The sequence below is a fragment of the Hyaena hyaena genome, unplaced genomic scaffold (assembly GCF_003009895.1).
Source record: "Hyaena hyaena isolate Hyena2069 unplaced genomic scaffold, ASM300989v1 scaffold_2060, whole genome shotgun sequence".
Taxonomy (NCBI): Eukaryota; Metazoa; Chordata; class Mammalia; order Carnivora; family Hyaenidae; genus Hyaena; species Hyaena hyaena.
In genome coordinates this window covers 44659-61671 of record NW_024082695.1, presented here as the reverse complement: position 1 = coordinate 61671, position 17013 = coordinate 44659, and the positions used below count along the sequence as shown (strand labels likewise).

The 17013-nt window shown below is 33.5% G+C and overlaps 1 protein-coding gene across 1 annotated transcript in view; it reads left to right on the top strand.

The window, feature by feature from the left end:
- Positions 1–16756, top strand: part of LOC120227185 (leucine-rich repeat-containing protein 7-like) — a gene marked incomplete at its 3' end in the record, with an annotated part of 71713 nt that extends 54957 nt beyond the window's left edge. The window contains exons 4-6 of the mRNA XM_039225347.1: positions 922–1011; positions 4456–4512; positions 16700–16756. Coding sequence (XP_039081278.1) covers positions 922–1011; positions 4456–4512; positions 16700–16756 — 204 coding nt within the window. The remainder of the gene's footprint in view (positions 1–921; positions 1012–4455; positions 4513–16699) is intronic.
- Between the last annotated feature and the right edge of the window lie 257 nt (positions 16757–17013).

Genomic DNA, 17013 nt, shown 5'->3' with positions numbered 1-17013 from the left:
TAATAAGAAGCAGTGAGTATAGTCAGCTCTGTAAATAATTATGTCAGTAAATGCAAGGAGGGAGATAGGCTGTGATTTGAGGAGAAGGCAAATTTGAACACTATTGAGAAGTATTTTATTAAAGAACGTAGTCTTGTCAAGACCATTGATAAAGTCATTAAGATCTTTAAATAGAAATTTAATCATAGGAAAAAAATAAATTGTCTGCTAAGAAAAAGTCTCCAGGAAAATCCTTGAGTTAAATCTTTGTGGTAAAAAATATTTAAATATTGCAAATAATTATTTCATCCAAATGGTAAATTTTCACAAAGGATATTTCTTCAACTCTGTTAATGCCTCTTAAAGCCTTTAAGGTTCTGTATATTTATTTCAATCTTCTTGGTCATTTTTGTTAAGAAGTAATTGCACAAAGTTAAATTACAATGCACATATATTATCACTTAGGGGGACAGAATGCTTCTTCTTTCCATTTGGGCAACTTTAGTCACCAGTGCAATAGAGATACATGTTAATGATTTAGTGAAAGAGTAAGGAGATACCCTTGCCTGACTATAAATGTGAATATTCTGTTAAAGAATATTAAATTTAAAATTGCAAAACAGGGCATACAACTTGAAATTTCTATAAAAAAATATCTCACTGGTGTGCATGAGGTTAGGGCAACAGGAAGAGAGGATGTCATGGTGACATAAATCTCAGCATAGGAGGGCAGCGTAGAGGTGGGTGAATGCCATTTATTTTAATAACAAGCAAAATTTTCAAGCTGTAACAACATGCTCAATAAATTCTCCCATTACTATGATACCAAAGGAGAGTTGAAAAATGTATTACACGTCTATTTTCTCTCCTTAGAGATATATATTTTTGTTCTGTTTCTATGGCAACATTGATGCAGTGACTAAACCTTTAACTCCTTTCTAGACTCCCTGATGGCTTCACACAGCTTCTAAATCTGACCCAGCTCTACCTGAATGACGCCTTTCTTGAATTTCTTCCAGCAAATTTTGGAAGGTAAGAATAAGAACTTTAAATTTTATTTCATCATAGGTAAGTATGTTACCAGCACCAGTAGGTGAGGCTTCAAAAGTGACAATTGGGATTAAAGATAGTATTCATTATTATTTGTTCATTTTTATAAATAACAAAATATTTTGCACAAAATTAAGTAAAATTAGGTTCCTAGATATCATTAATAGTCAAATAAATTCTGGGTGAATTAAGGAGTTAAATAGAAAAAAATGAGAGCATATCTGGAAAAAAGCACACATTAGTATTTATGGCCCTTGGGCTGGGAAATACCTCTACAGTTTAGAAACAAAGGAAAATATAGGTCTGACTATATAAATACATTTCAAATAAAATAGTATCAGAAAGTATTTTTTTTAATATTTTTATTTTATTTCTAGGAGAGAGACAGCGTGAGCAGGGGAGGGTCAGAGAGAGAGGGAGACACAGACTCTGAAATAGGCTCCAGGCTCTGAGCTGGCAGTCAGCACAGAGCCCGACGCGGGGCTCGAACCCACGAACCGCGAGATCATGACCTAAGCGAAAGTCGGACACTCAACCGACTAAGCCACCCAGGCGCCCCTATCAAAAAATATTTTAAAATTAAGGTAAAACAGTAAACTGAGAAAACATTGCCACCATATATGGAAAGCAGATTATATCCCTAACATATAAAAGAATTCATGCAAATGAGGATGAAGACAAAGAGCTCATTAGAAGAAACAACATGGGTACATGATAGCACAAGCCATTCATAATTAAATGTACAAATTGCGAGCGACCCCATGAAGTGTTTATGCTCACAAATGATAAAAATAAAAAAATTAAAATGACAAAAAGCTTTGTATTCCATCATATAAAAACTGTTTATAGAGTATAAGGAAAAAGATAATCTCTCATACCGCTGATAGAATTGCAGAATGTTATGACCTTCAGGCAGACCAGTGTGTTTTAAAAGATTTGATATTTGTTACTATTGCCTTTGTAATTTATTTCTAGAAGTGTATGATATCCTCATTAGATACCACACAGAGATTTATAGGCAAGGATATTTGTCATTACTTACAATATGAAAGAAGTGAAAGCATACATCTGTCTAGGAGATTAATTGAATATATTATGATACATCCATATGATAATACTATGTCAATTTATAATCTGGTTTTGGGAAATACTTTTATAATTCCTATGATATGGTTAGGAGCATATTATAATAAAATATATAAACTATATTTCACTAATTTTAATATAAAAGATGAGTGAGCTAAAAGACTGATTCTTTGGAAGCGAAATTTGGATAACTTTTATTCTCATTTTAATATTTTTCAATGTTTTCCAAGTGTTCAACAATGCACTCTTTTTTATATATAAAATATATCTTTAAAGTTATTTTTCATTTATTATCATTTGAATTTTTCTAAGTGATCACCTTTGAAATCATACAAATAATAAATTGAGTATAACTCAACACCTATCTGTTGGTGTTAAGAACTCAGTAGAGTTGTGCTTGGGTGGCTCAGTAAGTTAAACCTCTGGCTCTTGATTTAAGCTGAGGTCATGGTAGCATGCTTTGTGGGTTCTAGCCCCATGTTGGACTCTGTGCTGACAATGCAGAGCCTGCTTGGGATTCTTTGTCTCCCTCTCTGTCTGTCCCTCCTCTTGCTTCTCTCTCTCTTTCTCTGTAAAATAAATAAACAAACAAACATTTTTAAAAAACCTCAGTTTTTTAAATCCCTTAACATGTAACAGCATCATTTTATACGCAGAGAGCATGTCAGCATTTCCCAAATCCCATTACTTTTGCAGATTATGATATCATACACCTATGAACACAATATACTTGGACTGTTTTTAAAATTCACAGATCCTCAAAAGAGCATTTACCTAGTTTCTAATGAATTGACACTTCACAATTTGTTCATATAAACTATCTCTGTCCTCTGATACTGACTACACCAACACAAATACACTTTTGATTTATCAAAACAGAGAACATTTATCAACCTAGACCATACTTTCATGTCTTGTATTTTTCTCAGTTCTCTTTTAGTAGTCCTCATGTGAAGGAAGAGATTTGGGCCAACAGAAAACATAATACCAAAACCAAAAACACTAGGAATTAGAATTTAATTTTGTGTAAGTTGTTTGCCAAAATATATTCTACTTTATTATTATAATCTAAAAAGATGTTTAACCTTCTTCTGGATGGTGTAATAAAAGAATTACTAAATTTGGAGCATGTGAGTGGCTCAGTCAGTTTAAGTGTTGGACTCTTAATTTCAGTTCAGGTCATGATTTCATGGTTCATGAGTTCGAGCCCCACATTGAGCTCTGAGATGACAGTGCAGAGCCTTCTTGGGATTCTAATCTCTCTCCCTCTCTTTCTCTCTGTCTCTGGCCCTCCCCTGCACTCTCTCTCTTTAAAAATAAATAAATAAAACCTTAAACAATTTAAAAAGAAAAAATAATTACTAAATTTCTTTCTAAAACCTGAGATTTGGTGCCTCTAAAAGGCAAAAGAAGTCACAAAATGTCTTCATACTAGTACAAAGGTTGAGAAGATTTGAGACATAAATGCTTCAGAAATCTTACTAGCAATATACTTGTGCTCTGAATAACTGAATCACTTTTTTTCATATAGAAATGAAGAGTTTTAAAATTAAAATTGAATTAGAAACTTGATAGGAGTCAAAACGCAAAGAAAGGAGGAAGAGACCTAGATGAATAGCTAAAGGCCCAGTATATATAGGAGAAATAACTCAAATAGTGAAATATTCCCAAAACAACAAGAATTCAGAGAAACCAATTAATATTGTTCTAAAGTAGCCTCAACTGAGTACATTTTAAAGCTCAGTTATAGACATTTTAACAATAGTGTGTCTCACACTATAGAACTTAGCAAGCAGGTAAATATGAAAAGTAGGATACTTAGATGAAGAAACTTAAGTTAGGAAGGGTTGATTAGTGCATCCAATATCAAATCGATAGAACAAGAAAGAGTCTGGATTTCATCCAGATTTGTCTGACCACAGAACTCAAGCTTTTAACGACTATGCTATACTATTTGCTTTACAAGTTCATTTACAATCTCTTGAGGGACAGTATTACCATGTTCACATGAATACAGCACCTGGTATTAAGTAGATATTTATTAATCTGTTACATACAATTAAACAAAAGCAGTGATTTATATTTATAAAACATGAAATTTAGAATACTAGGACCCAGTGATATCTTTGAATGATCTTTATTTTTAGTAAAATGATATTTGTCATTGTCCAATGTTGATACAAGTTATAATCAATTTGTATAATTCTTTAAAATCCGTAAACATAATATGTGTTGTCCAGACTTAGTTGTTTGGATGATACAGTCATAATTGACTCTATCACAGAAATATGATTTTATAGAGAAATATTAAGAAGGAATTTTTTTTATTCACTTCTACAGACTTGTCAAATTGCGGATCTTGGAGTTAAGAGAAAATCATTTGAAAACTCTACCAAAGTAAGTGACTGTGTCTTTTCTAAATTTTAAATTGTGGTTTTCAGTAATAGGAGAAAAATAACCATTTTTATTTTGGCTATGTATAGCCATTTGACTGACAATTTTCTACAGTTTTTTTCTGAGAGCCTAAAAAGTACAGTAAACTATAAAACATTCACATTAAGTAAGAATGTATCCTGCTTTATAAACTTGCATAATTGCAAGTCAAAGTAGAAAGAGCCATTTAAGCTTTTTCTGATAGCTGAACACACACAGTAGAAAATTACTTCATTAACATTTATGAAGGTGACATTTTTAAAGCTCAAAACAATCAATAGTTTCTAAATGTTCACCTATTTGCTTAATTCTCTAAGTTAATTTATGGACTGTGATAGTTTTCAGTTTTTAAATCAAGAACATGCAAAAATATTTCATAAAATTGATTAAAATTTTTCTGGATATCCTATAATGGTTTGACAGAATTTTTGTACCTTCTTTCAAATTGTCTCTTTTTACTAATCTATTTAAAATTTGGTTTATATAAAAGCATAGGATATTTTTATGCAAGAACTAATCCGCCAAATTTTATGCAACGTTTAGTTTAATAAAATGTGTCTTTTGTCCTGCCTTCCTGTATTTATGTCTAGTAATAGCATTTTGTATTTATAGGAAAAATACTTTTGAAAGTCTAGAATTATTTAAAATGGGTAATTTATTACCCATATAAATCAGTGTGACTTGCATATGTTGCAATTAGTGAAAGAACTATGTTGCTATTATTATCCTCCTGGGGTCTTACAGAAAATTATTGAATACAATTATTAATTTTCCAACAGTCAGGCTTTGAGATCTTTCCTCTGCTGGACCAAAACTTAGTTTTATTTTTTACTTTTTAAATATTTTCCCTAAGTTAGCTAGACTGAATTTCATTGAATTTTTAAACCAGTATATCAATATAATACCTACAAGTATATTTTATATATATTATGTATGAAAATTCTGTCAATGAAATATAAAAAGTATCAGTAATGATATGATTCCATTTTAAAAAATATACATAGAGATAAAACATCTGTTCCTTCCTCCATATGTGGAAGATAAGGAGGCAACATGCAAAGGAGAAAATGTCTCCCTAACTAGACACTGTATGCAATTTTGAGTAGCTTTTCTCTAAGCTAAAGCATTATACATAGGTCTTATGGAAAGCACCATGTCCCAGGTTGGAGATGTAAACAAAGATGGAATATGGGAAATATGGTTGGAAGTGTTACTTGTTTAGCAGTAATCTGCAAATGCAGCTAGTTGCCAATGTTTCCATCCCTAATGCTTTAAATTTCTACATTTAAAATAGACTGAAAATACAGCTAAGTGGAAGCCAAACCACAGTGAAAGAGCAGTTGCCCCCTTCATCTAAATGTATACATTTAGGTCAAGGAAAAAATATTGAGTATGTGGAAGAAAATCCTTTCCCCTCTGCTTGCAAATAATGGTTTTGATGTGAAATATAAATCTGACACAGATTGTCAGGGGGTTAAGTATATATTTTTAAATATAAATTTTAAATATAAATGAAAATCTGACCATAGATTGATAATGGACTTTATATGAGGTAGCAGTGTTAACCGTTCAGAGTAATGAGTAATGTTGCTTATAATTGGTACAGAGATACTCTGTAGGCTTTTAGACTATGGCCCACTATCAGACAGAATTAAAATTAGTAGGATAATATGGATTTAACTATGTTTGGTATTAAAAAAAAAAAAAACATTGTAAAGATGTGTAGAAATGACACTAGGTCTCCTTGGCAGTCCGGTATGCATGTACAAGTTGTATAGGGGTTATAGTTTTTACATTTAAAAGTCATTTTCAAAATTATGTCCAGTCTGGTATATTATTTTTAACTTATAGACAGAAATCTGAAGAATCAAGGGCATGCATAAAATGTGGAGAAATGTAGTTTAGCTTTGGTGTCTATAAAATGAGAATTGCATGAAGTTTTATCTTGAATAAAAATAAACTTTTTCACTATGTATTATAAAAAATATCTTCTGATCACCAACCTAGACCTGTAACTAAGATACATAGAGCTTTCTACTATCTTTTATTTTGTACTTCCGATGAAAATAAAGGAAAAATGTAATTTTAGGAAAAGCAATTTTAGTTTTATAACAATTATTCCAACAAAAGATAGCTCAAGGATACAAATAAGATGTGAAGTTTTTATTGGGTCCTCAGTGATTTCCTCTTCTTTTCATTTTGTCTTAAAAGTCAATCTATGCAAAATGTAAAAATGTATAAGAATTACAATATAATATACATTAAATGTGTATCCTTTAAGTAAACTAATATTTGATATATAAGACAGTTTGATATATGCAGATTCCAGGACAAATTATTTGTTCCTAAATACAAGTTAGCATTATAAACTATCTTAAACTGTTCCTTTATGATCATTCTTCTAAGAAGGAATATATAAATGAGAAAATTAAATTCCTCAGATGCACATTTGCTTAAAAATCCCTGAAATAGTGGGTCTTGATTATGTGTAATAATTGAGGATGTTGAAAATATGAAAAAAGTAGATAACCAAAAAGAAAACTTTTAGGCTTTGTGGTACAGTTTTCCACATAGCAAAATTATCTTCTTAATTATATATTTTTGAGGGAAAGTAAAAAAGAAATGAGCTTGTTTCATTTTGGAGCTTTTGCACTAGCTATTTCTCTATCTAGAACTCTCTTCCCACAAAACCTTGCATGGCTAGATCTTTTTTTTTTTTTTTTTTTTTTTTTTACAAATAGTTTATTGTCAAATTAGTTTCCACATAACACCCAGTGCTCATCCCCACAAGTGTCCTCCTCCATGCCCATCCCCCCCTCCCCCCCCACATCCATCAGCCCTCAGTTTTTGTCAGCACTCAAGAGTCTCTCATGGTTTGCCTCTCTCCCTTTCCCCCACCATTCCCCCCTTCTTCTCCCCCTTTTTCCTCCGTCAGTTCCTCCTAATCCTCCTATACGTGCAAACATTTGATATTTGTCCTTCTCTGCCTGACTTATTTCGCTCAGCATAACACCCTCAAGGTCCATCCATGTTGCTACACATGGCCAGATTTCATTGTTTCTCATTGCCATGTAGTATTCCATGGTATAGATAAACCACATCTTCTTGATCCATTCATCTGTTGATGGACACTTAGGCTCTTTCCATGTTTTAGCTATTGTGGAGAGTGCTGCTATGAACATTGGGGTACATGTGCTCCTATGCCTCAGCATTTCTGTATCCCTTGGGTAAATTCCTAGCAGTGCTATTGCTGGGTCATAAGGGAGTTCTATTGTTAGTTTCCTGAGGAACCTCCACACTGTTTTCCAGAGGGGCTGTACCAGTTTACATTCCCACCAACAGTGTAGGAGGGTGGCCGTTTCTCCACATCCTCGCCAGCATCTAGAGTTCTCTGATTGGCTCATTTTAGCCACTCTGACTGGCGTGAGGTGGTATCTCAGTGTGGTTTTGATTTGTATTTCCCTGATGAGGAGGGATGCTGAGCATCGTTTCACGTGTCTGTTGGCCATCTGGATGTCCTCTTTGGAGAAGTGTCTGTTCATATCTTCTGCCCATTTCTTCACTGGCTTGTTTGGCTAGATCTTCTTTCTGAGTCACATCTTTCTTCAAATGTTGTCTCCTCAGAAGCTTTCTCTGATTACATCACATAAGAATGTCCTTTCTTAGCCTCTATGCCATTTCACTATTCTTTTTGATTTTCTTCATACCGTTTATGATCCTCTGAATTATTTTGTCTCTGTTTACTTGGAGATGATCTTCTTAGGAGAACATAAGCTCTGTTAAGAAGACATATTTTCTCTTTCTACTGCTGGATTTTTAGCACCTATAACAGTGTCTGGCAAATAGTTGGCACTCACTAAATAAACAAGAATGGTAATATATTGATTCACGATTAGAAATATCTGTTCTGTGACCTGGACATTTTGTGTCACTTTATTACTTTTCCGCATTGAAAATTATATGAAATATCAAATATTATAATCATATGAGTCTCTCAATAGCTGATAGCTGAGCCTTGATTTTTTAACCTACATATAAGATAACATACACATGCGTGCGCACGTGCGCACACACACACACACACACACACACACACACACTCCCTCTGGTGGTTTTAAGTTAATACACAATAGCTAAGGCATGACAAGGGAAGAAAATAATTTCAAGTTAAGGAAATTTATATTTGACAACCAAAGAAACTCACAAAATACTGTCACTTATTTCTTTGCTTCTGTGATTAAAAGGTCATACATGTAGTCAAGAAACATATGTCAGGATAAAAATGAAAGGATAGAGCAGTTTTTTAAAATGAAATTTAGGAATTGTTTCCATGGAAGTACTATAACAGCATATAAATAGTGATAATGGTGAGTTATTTATAAATAAAAATCCCCCATATTTGTGAGAATGCCTAAGGACCCACACACAGCACATGAATAACTATTCACAGATGGTGGCAAAACTTTATACCTTATCTGGACATTCTCTAAGAGAAAAAGATCCCTTGAATTTAAATATAAATTAAAACCAGAGCTACATTAAAGGATTAGTTTTGAGAGACATTGGATTATGAAAGTCAAGAAAAAGCTGAGGGGTATTTCACACTGAAGAACACTAAAAAGATATTATAACTAAGAGCAGTGATTTTTTAATTGATTCTTTTTCTCTAAAAAATTGGGATAACTGGTAACACTTGCATGGACTCTCAGAATTAGATGTAGCAATGTAAATTTCCTAATTGGATGGTTTTATTTGGTTTGGTTTAAGAATGTTCTTGTGTCTAGGGGTGCCTGGGTGGCTCAGTCGGTTAAGCGTCCGACTTTGGCTAAGGGCAGATCTCACAGATCGTGGGTTCGAGCCCCGCATCAGGCTCTATGCTGACTGCTCAGAGCCTGGAGCCTGTTTCAGATTCTGTGTCTCCCTCTCTCTCTGCCCCTCCCCCACTCATGCTCTATCTCTATCTGTCTCAAAATAAATAAACTATAAAAAAAAATTTAAAAAAAAAAGAATGTTCTTGTATCTAATACAGTAAAGTATTTGGAAATGATGGGGCACTAGGTTTGCAGTTTATCATCAAGTAGTTCAGAACAGTTATTTGTAAGGCACTTTGAAACTTTTTGTAATTATATGATTGTTTTAATAATGTTTTATTTTAAAAGCTGTTTTAAAATATGAAAACTTTGGGAAAAAATGACCCTATCAACTGTGGAGAAAATGATCAGCTTCATTTCTGAAATATGTGTGTATACAGAGGACAGGGGGAGAGTTTCATTTATATATTAACATACTGTATAAAAATGAACATTTTGGGGTTAAGGTTCTACTTATGTGAATGATATATATATTGTGGATTTATTATTTTCCTACCTGAATGGTAACAAATACTCTAATTATCACTCAAATTTTTATTTCCAAATATACATTTTTAGTTTTCATGTAAATTCACTTTTCTTTTTAAATAAGATTGCTTTATAGGTAGACTTACAAAAATATAATGAACTCGTCATATTTTCTCTTTTAAACCCTCTTCCTTTGTTATCTATTTTACTACCAGTTATCATCAGAATAATGAAGAAAAAGTCATCAAATAATATGCATTCTGAACTGGACAGGTTCATTTTCTATTCTCATTTCAGGATCCTATTAATGAATTATCTCATTTGGCATTACTGTACAAGTTACTTCAATGAAATACATCAATATGTTCCTTAGTACTATTGTAACAAAAAAATTCCATTGTCAGACACAGCATACAGGATAGCTTTTTGATGTTTCTACTAACTCTGTTTTTGTGACTATAATACATAATTGGATACAGTGTGTTTTGATAATCATATTACCATATGCTTTTACCAATGTGTATTAATTTATAAGGCATGTTTTGTTAAAAATGTTGTACCATCCCATTCTGGGTTATCTTTATCAAAAGTGACAGTATGATACTCTCACTAACTGACTAATCATATTAGTGACCTCTGGTTTTAGAGAGCCGCACTGAGAGCTAGGTATTTTCTTTATTTCTGCCCACCTGGTTTTATATTTTAAAAGAAAATGAAATAAATGATATTTACTACATCCTATACTTACAAGCATGCTATAAATTATAATGCATTAAGGGGCACCTGGGTGGCTTAGTCGGTTAAGCGTCCGACTTTCGCTTAGGTCATGATCTCGCGGTTTGTGGGTTCGAGCCCCGCGTCGGGCTCTGTGCTGACTGCCAGCTCAGAGCCTGGAGCCTGTTTCAGTCTGTGACTCCTTCTCTCTCTGACCCTCCCCTGCTCACGCTGTCTCTCTCTCTCTCTCTCTCCTAGAAATAAATAAAAATATTAAAAAAAAAAAAAGATTAAGACTTAGAATATTATAATTAGTAAGGTTATGTCAAGTCCAGTTAAGAACTAGAGAGAGGGCACAAAAGCCAAATAAAACCATGGAACCAAATAATTTTTTTTTAGAATTTCGATTAATAGCCACTCTGATCTTTTATGAGCAAATTTACCGAAAGATGAAAACTGCCTTATTAGTGAGATTGAAAGTGCTATGGCTTCAGTTTCATAGGATCTTAAGGCTTAGCCTCTCACAGAACAATTAGCATGTATATAGTTCTATTTCACCTGAGAAGTGCCATAATGTAATCAAATGAGTGTATACTTTGCAATTTGACACACCTGGGTTGGTGTTCAACCCTTTGCTGCTTGGTTATAGATTTACTTAACTTCTCTGAACTTCAGTGTCATAACTTTTAAAGAATGCTCAGTGGTCATTACTTCCATTAAGCTGGAAAGTATGTTTAGGTAAGAGTTGATGAAATGAATCTTGTGATCATTTAAAACTAGAGAAGTGTTTAAACAAAAGTAGTTAAATTCTGGCACTTAGAAAACTCAAGTGTGTATTTTAAAAATGCATGAATCATATGTTTTTTTAATTTTATCTCATAAAAATCTCTATTAGAAAGGGAATGGTGTTTTTTATTATTTACTTTACAACAAAGTCTTAAAAATAATGTGTAATGCAATATGCCCTTTTTAAGCAGTACTATAATGAAAACTCACATCAATGATTGTCTCCCTTTAATAAAACTATATAAAAACTTTAAATATCTACTTATAAATTCTTAAAGGCTAATCTTTACATTTTAGAATCGGCAAATCTATAAAATTGAGTAAACTGAGGGCTCCTGGGTGGCTCAGTCAGTTAAGCATCCTACTGTCGATTTCAGTTCAGGTCATGATCTCACGGTTCGTGAGTTCGAGCCCTACACTGGGTTCTGTGCTGGCCATACAAAGCCTGATTGGGTTTCTCTCTCTCTCTCTCTCTCTCTCTCTTTCTCTCTCTCTCTCTGCCACTCCCCTGCTCACACACTCTATCTCTCTCAAAATAAATAAACTTTATAAATAATGGTAGATACATAGATAGATAGATAGATAGATAGATAGATAGGTAGGTAGTTAGGTAGTTAGGTAGGTAGATAAGGTGGATTGAACTCAAATTGAAAAAGACTATGGTAAAAATAAACAAAAACTCTCAACAAACACCATAAGAAACATATCTACCATTTATGACTTTCTATCATAATGGGTTTATAAATCTGTTCCCTGCATATTTGCAAATTCAAGCCATTTTATGTGGATGACTGCTCTCGGCTTTATGGAAAAATGTTGTATCATTACTAAAGATATTTTCTGAACATCATAGACCAAGTATTGATCTTGGTCTCAAAGTCTTGGACCAAAAAAATACACAAAGACAGAAAGGACCCAGTTAACAGATCTACCCTTATGTTCTCACATATTTCCTCTGTGGTTGTGAATTGTAAATGTGTACCTGATTCCAATTCGATATTCTAATAGCCAGATATCAAATGGAATATTCACCAATATCAAAACAGAAATCATCTTTCTCTCTCTCTTCCACCCATCACTTCGTAGCAAAACCAAACCTAACCAACCCAAACAAAACAGAAATCCCAGGTTTCTAATTATATGCACCTAATGACTACTATCTACCTATTACAGAAATTAGGAATTTCAATCCTCTTTTCCTGTCCTACTGCCCCCAAATCCACTGGCTTTCAACTAATGTCACATGCAAGCACTCTTCCTGTCCTTCTGTCACTGTCTCATTTATCTTTAATAGTACTTGCCTTCGCCTGTAGTAACTCCTTCTTCCTTTTCTCTCCCCCCATTGGAATTCATCTTCTGTAGTTGTTACAGCTTCTTTACTAAAACACACCATGACACATGTCAATTTAAAAGCTCATGGAGCACCTGGATGGTTCAGTTGGTTAAGCATCCAACTTTGGCTCAAGACAGACCTCATGGTTCATGAGTTCTAGCCCCATGTCAGGCTCTGTGCTTACACCTCAGGGCCTGGAATCTACTTTGTATTCTGTGTCTCCTACTCTCTCTGCCCTCCCCTACTCATGCTCTGTCTCTCTGTCTCAAAAATAAACATTAAAAAAAATTAGAAGCTCACAATGACTGCTCACAGATTGCAGAAGACACATATGTCAAGACCCTTCGTAGTTTGGAGTCACTATTACCTCTCAACATTATCATCCCACAGGATCTCTCTGCTACATCCAATATACAATTCACCTTTGAATTTCCAAGCATTTCTTGGAACCTTCCCTGTTTCTGTCTGAAAACCAACAGATCATCCTTAATTTTCCCATTGCTTGCACTGTGAAATTAGCCATATATCCTGCATTCAGTGTAGTAGTTTAGGAAATATCTTAAGAGATTTTCCAAGACAAAGTTTTCACAGGAAAACTCAAATTGACTCAAATACCTTATAATAAGTTTCAGCTCCATAGTCTAGCTATCAAGCAAGCAATCCCAAGCAGTGTGCTTTTCCTTCCCAATTACAAATTTTGTAATGGCACATGGTCTCAGCAATAGTGGATATGGAAAAGGTTTGGTGAATTGATTTTCACTAGGGTCTTTTTATACTATTCTATAAATGTACCTACTTCTAGTAAGTGCAGAAAAAACTGAACTTCAAGAGATATCTTTTTCTCCAGCATTTAAAAAGATTTCCATGCCATCCATGTTTTGATTTTTACTTTTAAAAGGGACCATTAATGAGTAAATAATAAGCTATAGTTGGTTCAATAAGACTAATAAAATAGATGAAATGTATCTAATTCCATAGATATTTTTCCTTTCTTTATGTTTCCATTCTCTTCTCAAGTCAGAGTCAATTCAAGTGTTTTAATAGGCAAAATAACCCTTAAAAAGCTTGATTTTCTGCTGAACAGACTCAAGTGGAATCTCTCTAAGTTGCTTTGTTTTCCAGTTTCTATGATAGTGCCTGAGCAGTTTTAAAAGTAAAAATTCACATAAAGATATTAACTGCATAACATTACTTTCCTTGATTATAAATTTTATATTTTATTTTAGTAGTATGAGATTTCAGTTGTCCTTTTATGGCTTTTAAAATTTATTATTTCTTCCTTCCCAAGTTTCATTTTCCATTATGTTTAATTTTATATTGTTTATTCTCAAAAAGATCCCAAACCTTTTCCTAAATGCTTTGTACTTCTATTCATTTCTTCTTTATACTTAAACTGTATTCAATGTGCTAAAAAGACCTCTGTTTGCATTTAGCATATAATAACAATCTTTTCTAGTAATAGACTATAATTTTATGAGAATTGAAATAAAATAAATCAGATTGAAATGATATGACTTATCAAGCATTAGCTATTCAGATCTATATTTGTTCTAACAAATGGGATAGAAAATATTATGCTACATGAATTCAGAAGTAGGAGCAATACATTTTCTACTAAGAAATATTCAGCATCAATTTAGATAAATTAATTACTTTTATGTGTTTAATTAAAATAAAATGCTATGAAGGCATTATATTGAAACATTTCTAAAGAAAACAAATTTCTAAAATTAAAAGTTTATTTTGATGAAATGTTTCATGAAATTTCCAGAAGCAAAAAAAAAAAAAAAAAAATTTCTTATGCTAAATAGAATTATAAAGAACATCTCTTTAATTATTATATCCAACTAAATGGATATGCATTTTAAAGTACATACCTTATTTTTATTAAAGAAAGATCTTATACCTAAAGGCTCTATTTAAGAGACAATATGAAATTTAAAACCTTTGGCTTTCCATTGCTTGTACAGTTACTTGCAAACTATTAAGTATAGCATTCAAGGCCCTTTACAGTCTGACTCCTACCTTCCCTCCAATCACCTCTCACTGAATTCTCTAAATGTGACTTGAAGATTTGTGCCTCTGCACATTTACTGATACATTCTTGCTTCATATAATAAGCAAGTCAGTTTAAAAATAACTTTAATTAAAAACACATGTACTTTATGTGTGTCAGCCAATCCAGGTGATAGAGGATATAACAATCATTAATAGAGACAATGAACAGTAGATTCTCTATTCTTCAATGACTTTCAAGTCTGGTAGAGGGAGACAGACAATAAACACAAATCAATAAGACAGGCTTATTGTCTTATTGGGACAATATTCCAGAAGGTGTTTGGGTTTGGGGGGGGGTTTATATTTAATTGGTGGGTTGCTGCTTTTGGAGTTTTTTGTTTGTTTTGTTTGTTTATCGACTAGGATGATCAGGGAGAACTTTGTAAAAAGGTGGCATTTTGCATTTAGATTTGAATATTGAAAATGATTCAAAATTCTAGAAGAAAAGCAAAAACAACAACAACAACAAAACCAGTGGGTGTAAAAGTACTTGTGATTGGAGTAAGTCCAGTGTTTCTGAGGAAGAAAAAGGCCAGTGTAGCTGGAACTTAGTGAGCATGGAGTGAAGGAGTATGAGATGAGATTAGAGTCAAGAGGGACAAAATTGTGAAATGCCTTGTTGGCCATGATTGAAAATTAGGATTATATTCTGATTGTAATAGAAACCCATTTGAGGAATTGAGCAAAGAAGATGTGTGATTTGATTGAAGCTTTACAAAGATCAGCATGGCACTTCTGCAGAGAAGGGGTTTTAGATGGACAGAATGAAACAAGAACACCACTTCAGAGATGATTGCATAAATAAAGATAAGAAATGATGATGGCTTTGTCTAGGATTGTATCTATGTAAATGTTGAGTGGTCAGATTTAGGATCCATTTGGAGGAAAAGCCTTGAGGATGGAAAGAATTTGTTGTGAGAGCCAAAGATAAGAATCAAGAAACTTTCCAAAAAATTGGATTTTACTAACAAGATGGATAGTGGCAAAATTTTCTCACATAGAGAAAATTTGAAGAGGAGTAGATGAAAAGAATCAGAAATTTGACACTGGCAGCAGAAAGTTTGAGATCCCTATTAGGCAATCAGGTGTAGGCAGTTGGATACATAAATCATATGTTCAGATAGAGCTATATTTTTAAGAGTCTTCACTGCATGAAGATATTTAGAATTTAGACACTGGTTGAAATAATCAAGGAGAGAATATGGAAAAGAGACAAGAACACAGAATTAATCCTGGAACACTTGAACATTTACAGATTAAGTATGGAAGGTGAGCCTACAAAAAAACCTCAGAGTGAGCAACCAGAGAGGTGAGAAGGAAACCAAATGCAAGAAGTACCACAGAAGTCTAGAAAAAAGAAGAAAAGAGGAGTCCATTGTATCAATTCCACTTAGAGGTCAAGTAAAATTGGAATAGAAAACTGAACATTGGAATTAGCAAGATATAGGTCGTTAATCAGATCTGTTTCAGTAATGTATTATGTGCAGCCTCATTGGAGTGATTGAGGAGAGAATAGGGGTTAGCAAAAGGAGATGCAAGTTCAGACAGTTACTTCAAGAAGTTTAGTTGCAGAATGGAAGAGTGAAAAGCAGGCAGAAACTTGATGGGGATATGGTGTCAGGGAAAGGATTTTTAAAATGGCTAATTTCAAAACATATTGCAAGCTGATGGGAATGATCTAGTAGAAACAGAGAAATAAAGATGCAGAGGAGAAGAGAATTAATTATAAGACCAAATGCTTGAAGGGGTGAGGAAATGGGGTGCAAAGCACAAGTAAGGAATGTGGCTATAAAAGCAAAAATTCTTCTAACATGGAAATATAAGGGTCTTAGAGAAAATGGGATATAAACATAGATTGCTGGCTAGGGAGTGGAAAAATAAGAACATTCTCAATTAATTGCTTTGATTTTTCTCTATGAAGTGTGAAGAAAAGTCATTGCCTGAGAGTAAATAGGAAATGCTGGAGACTGGAGGAGATGTGAGAAAGTGTGAAAGAGTAAGTTGTCTTATAGAAGGGGAGGTGAATTTCAAGGGTTTTGTCATGGTATCATCTGGTAGTGCTGACTGTCCAGTTGAAATTTAAGGTTATATATTTAAAGGGAACCCATTCAGCAAAGTTGAGTCATCTACTTCAGAAAGTCAGATACTTTGCTACAGACCCAGCAAGAAACAGCTGGCTGGGTGTTGCCAGGCATTCCCAGTGGAGGCGGGAGGAGCAAGGGAACTCAGGCTGGT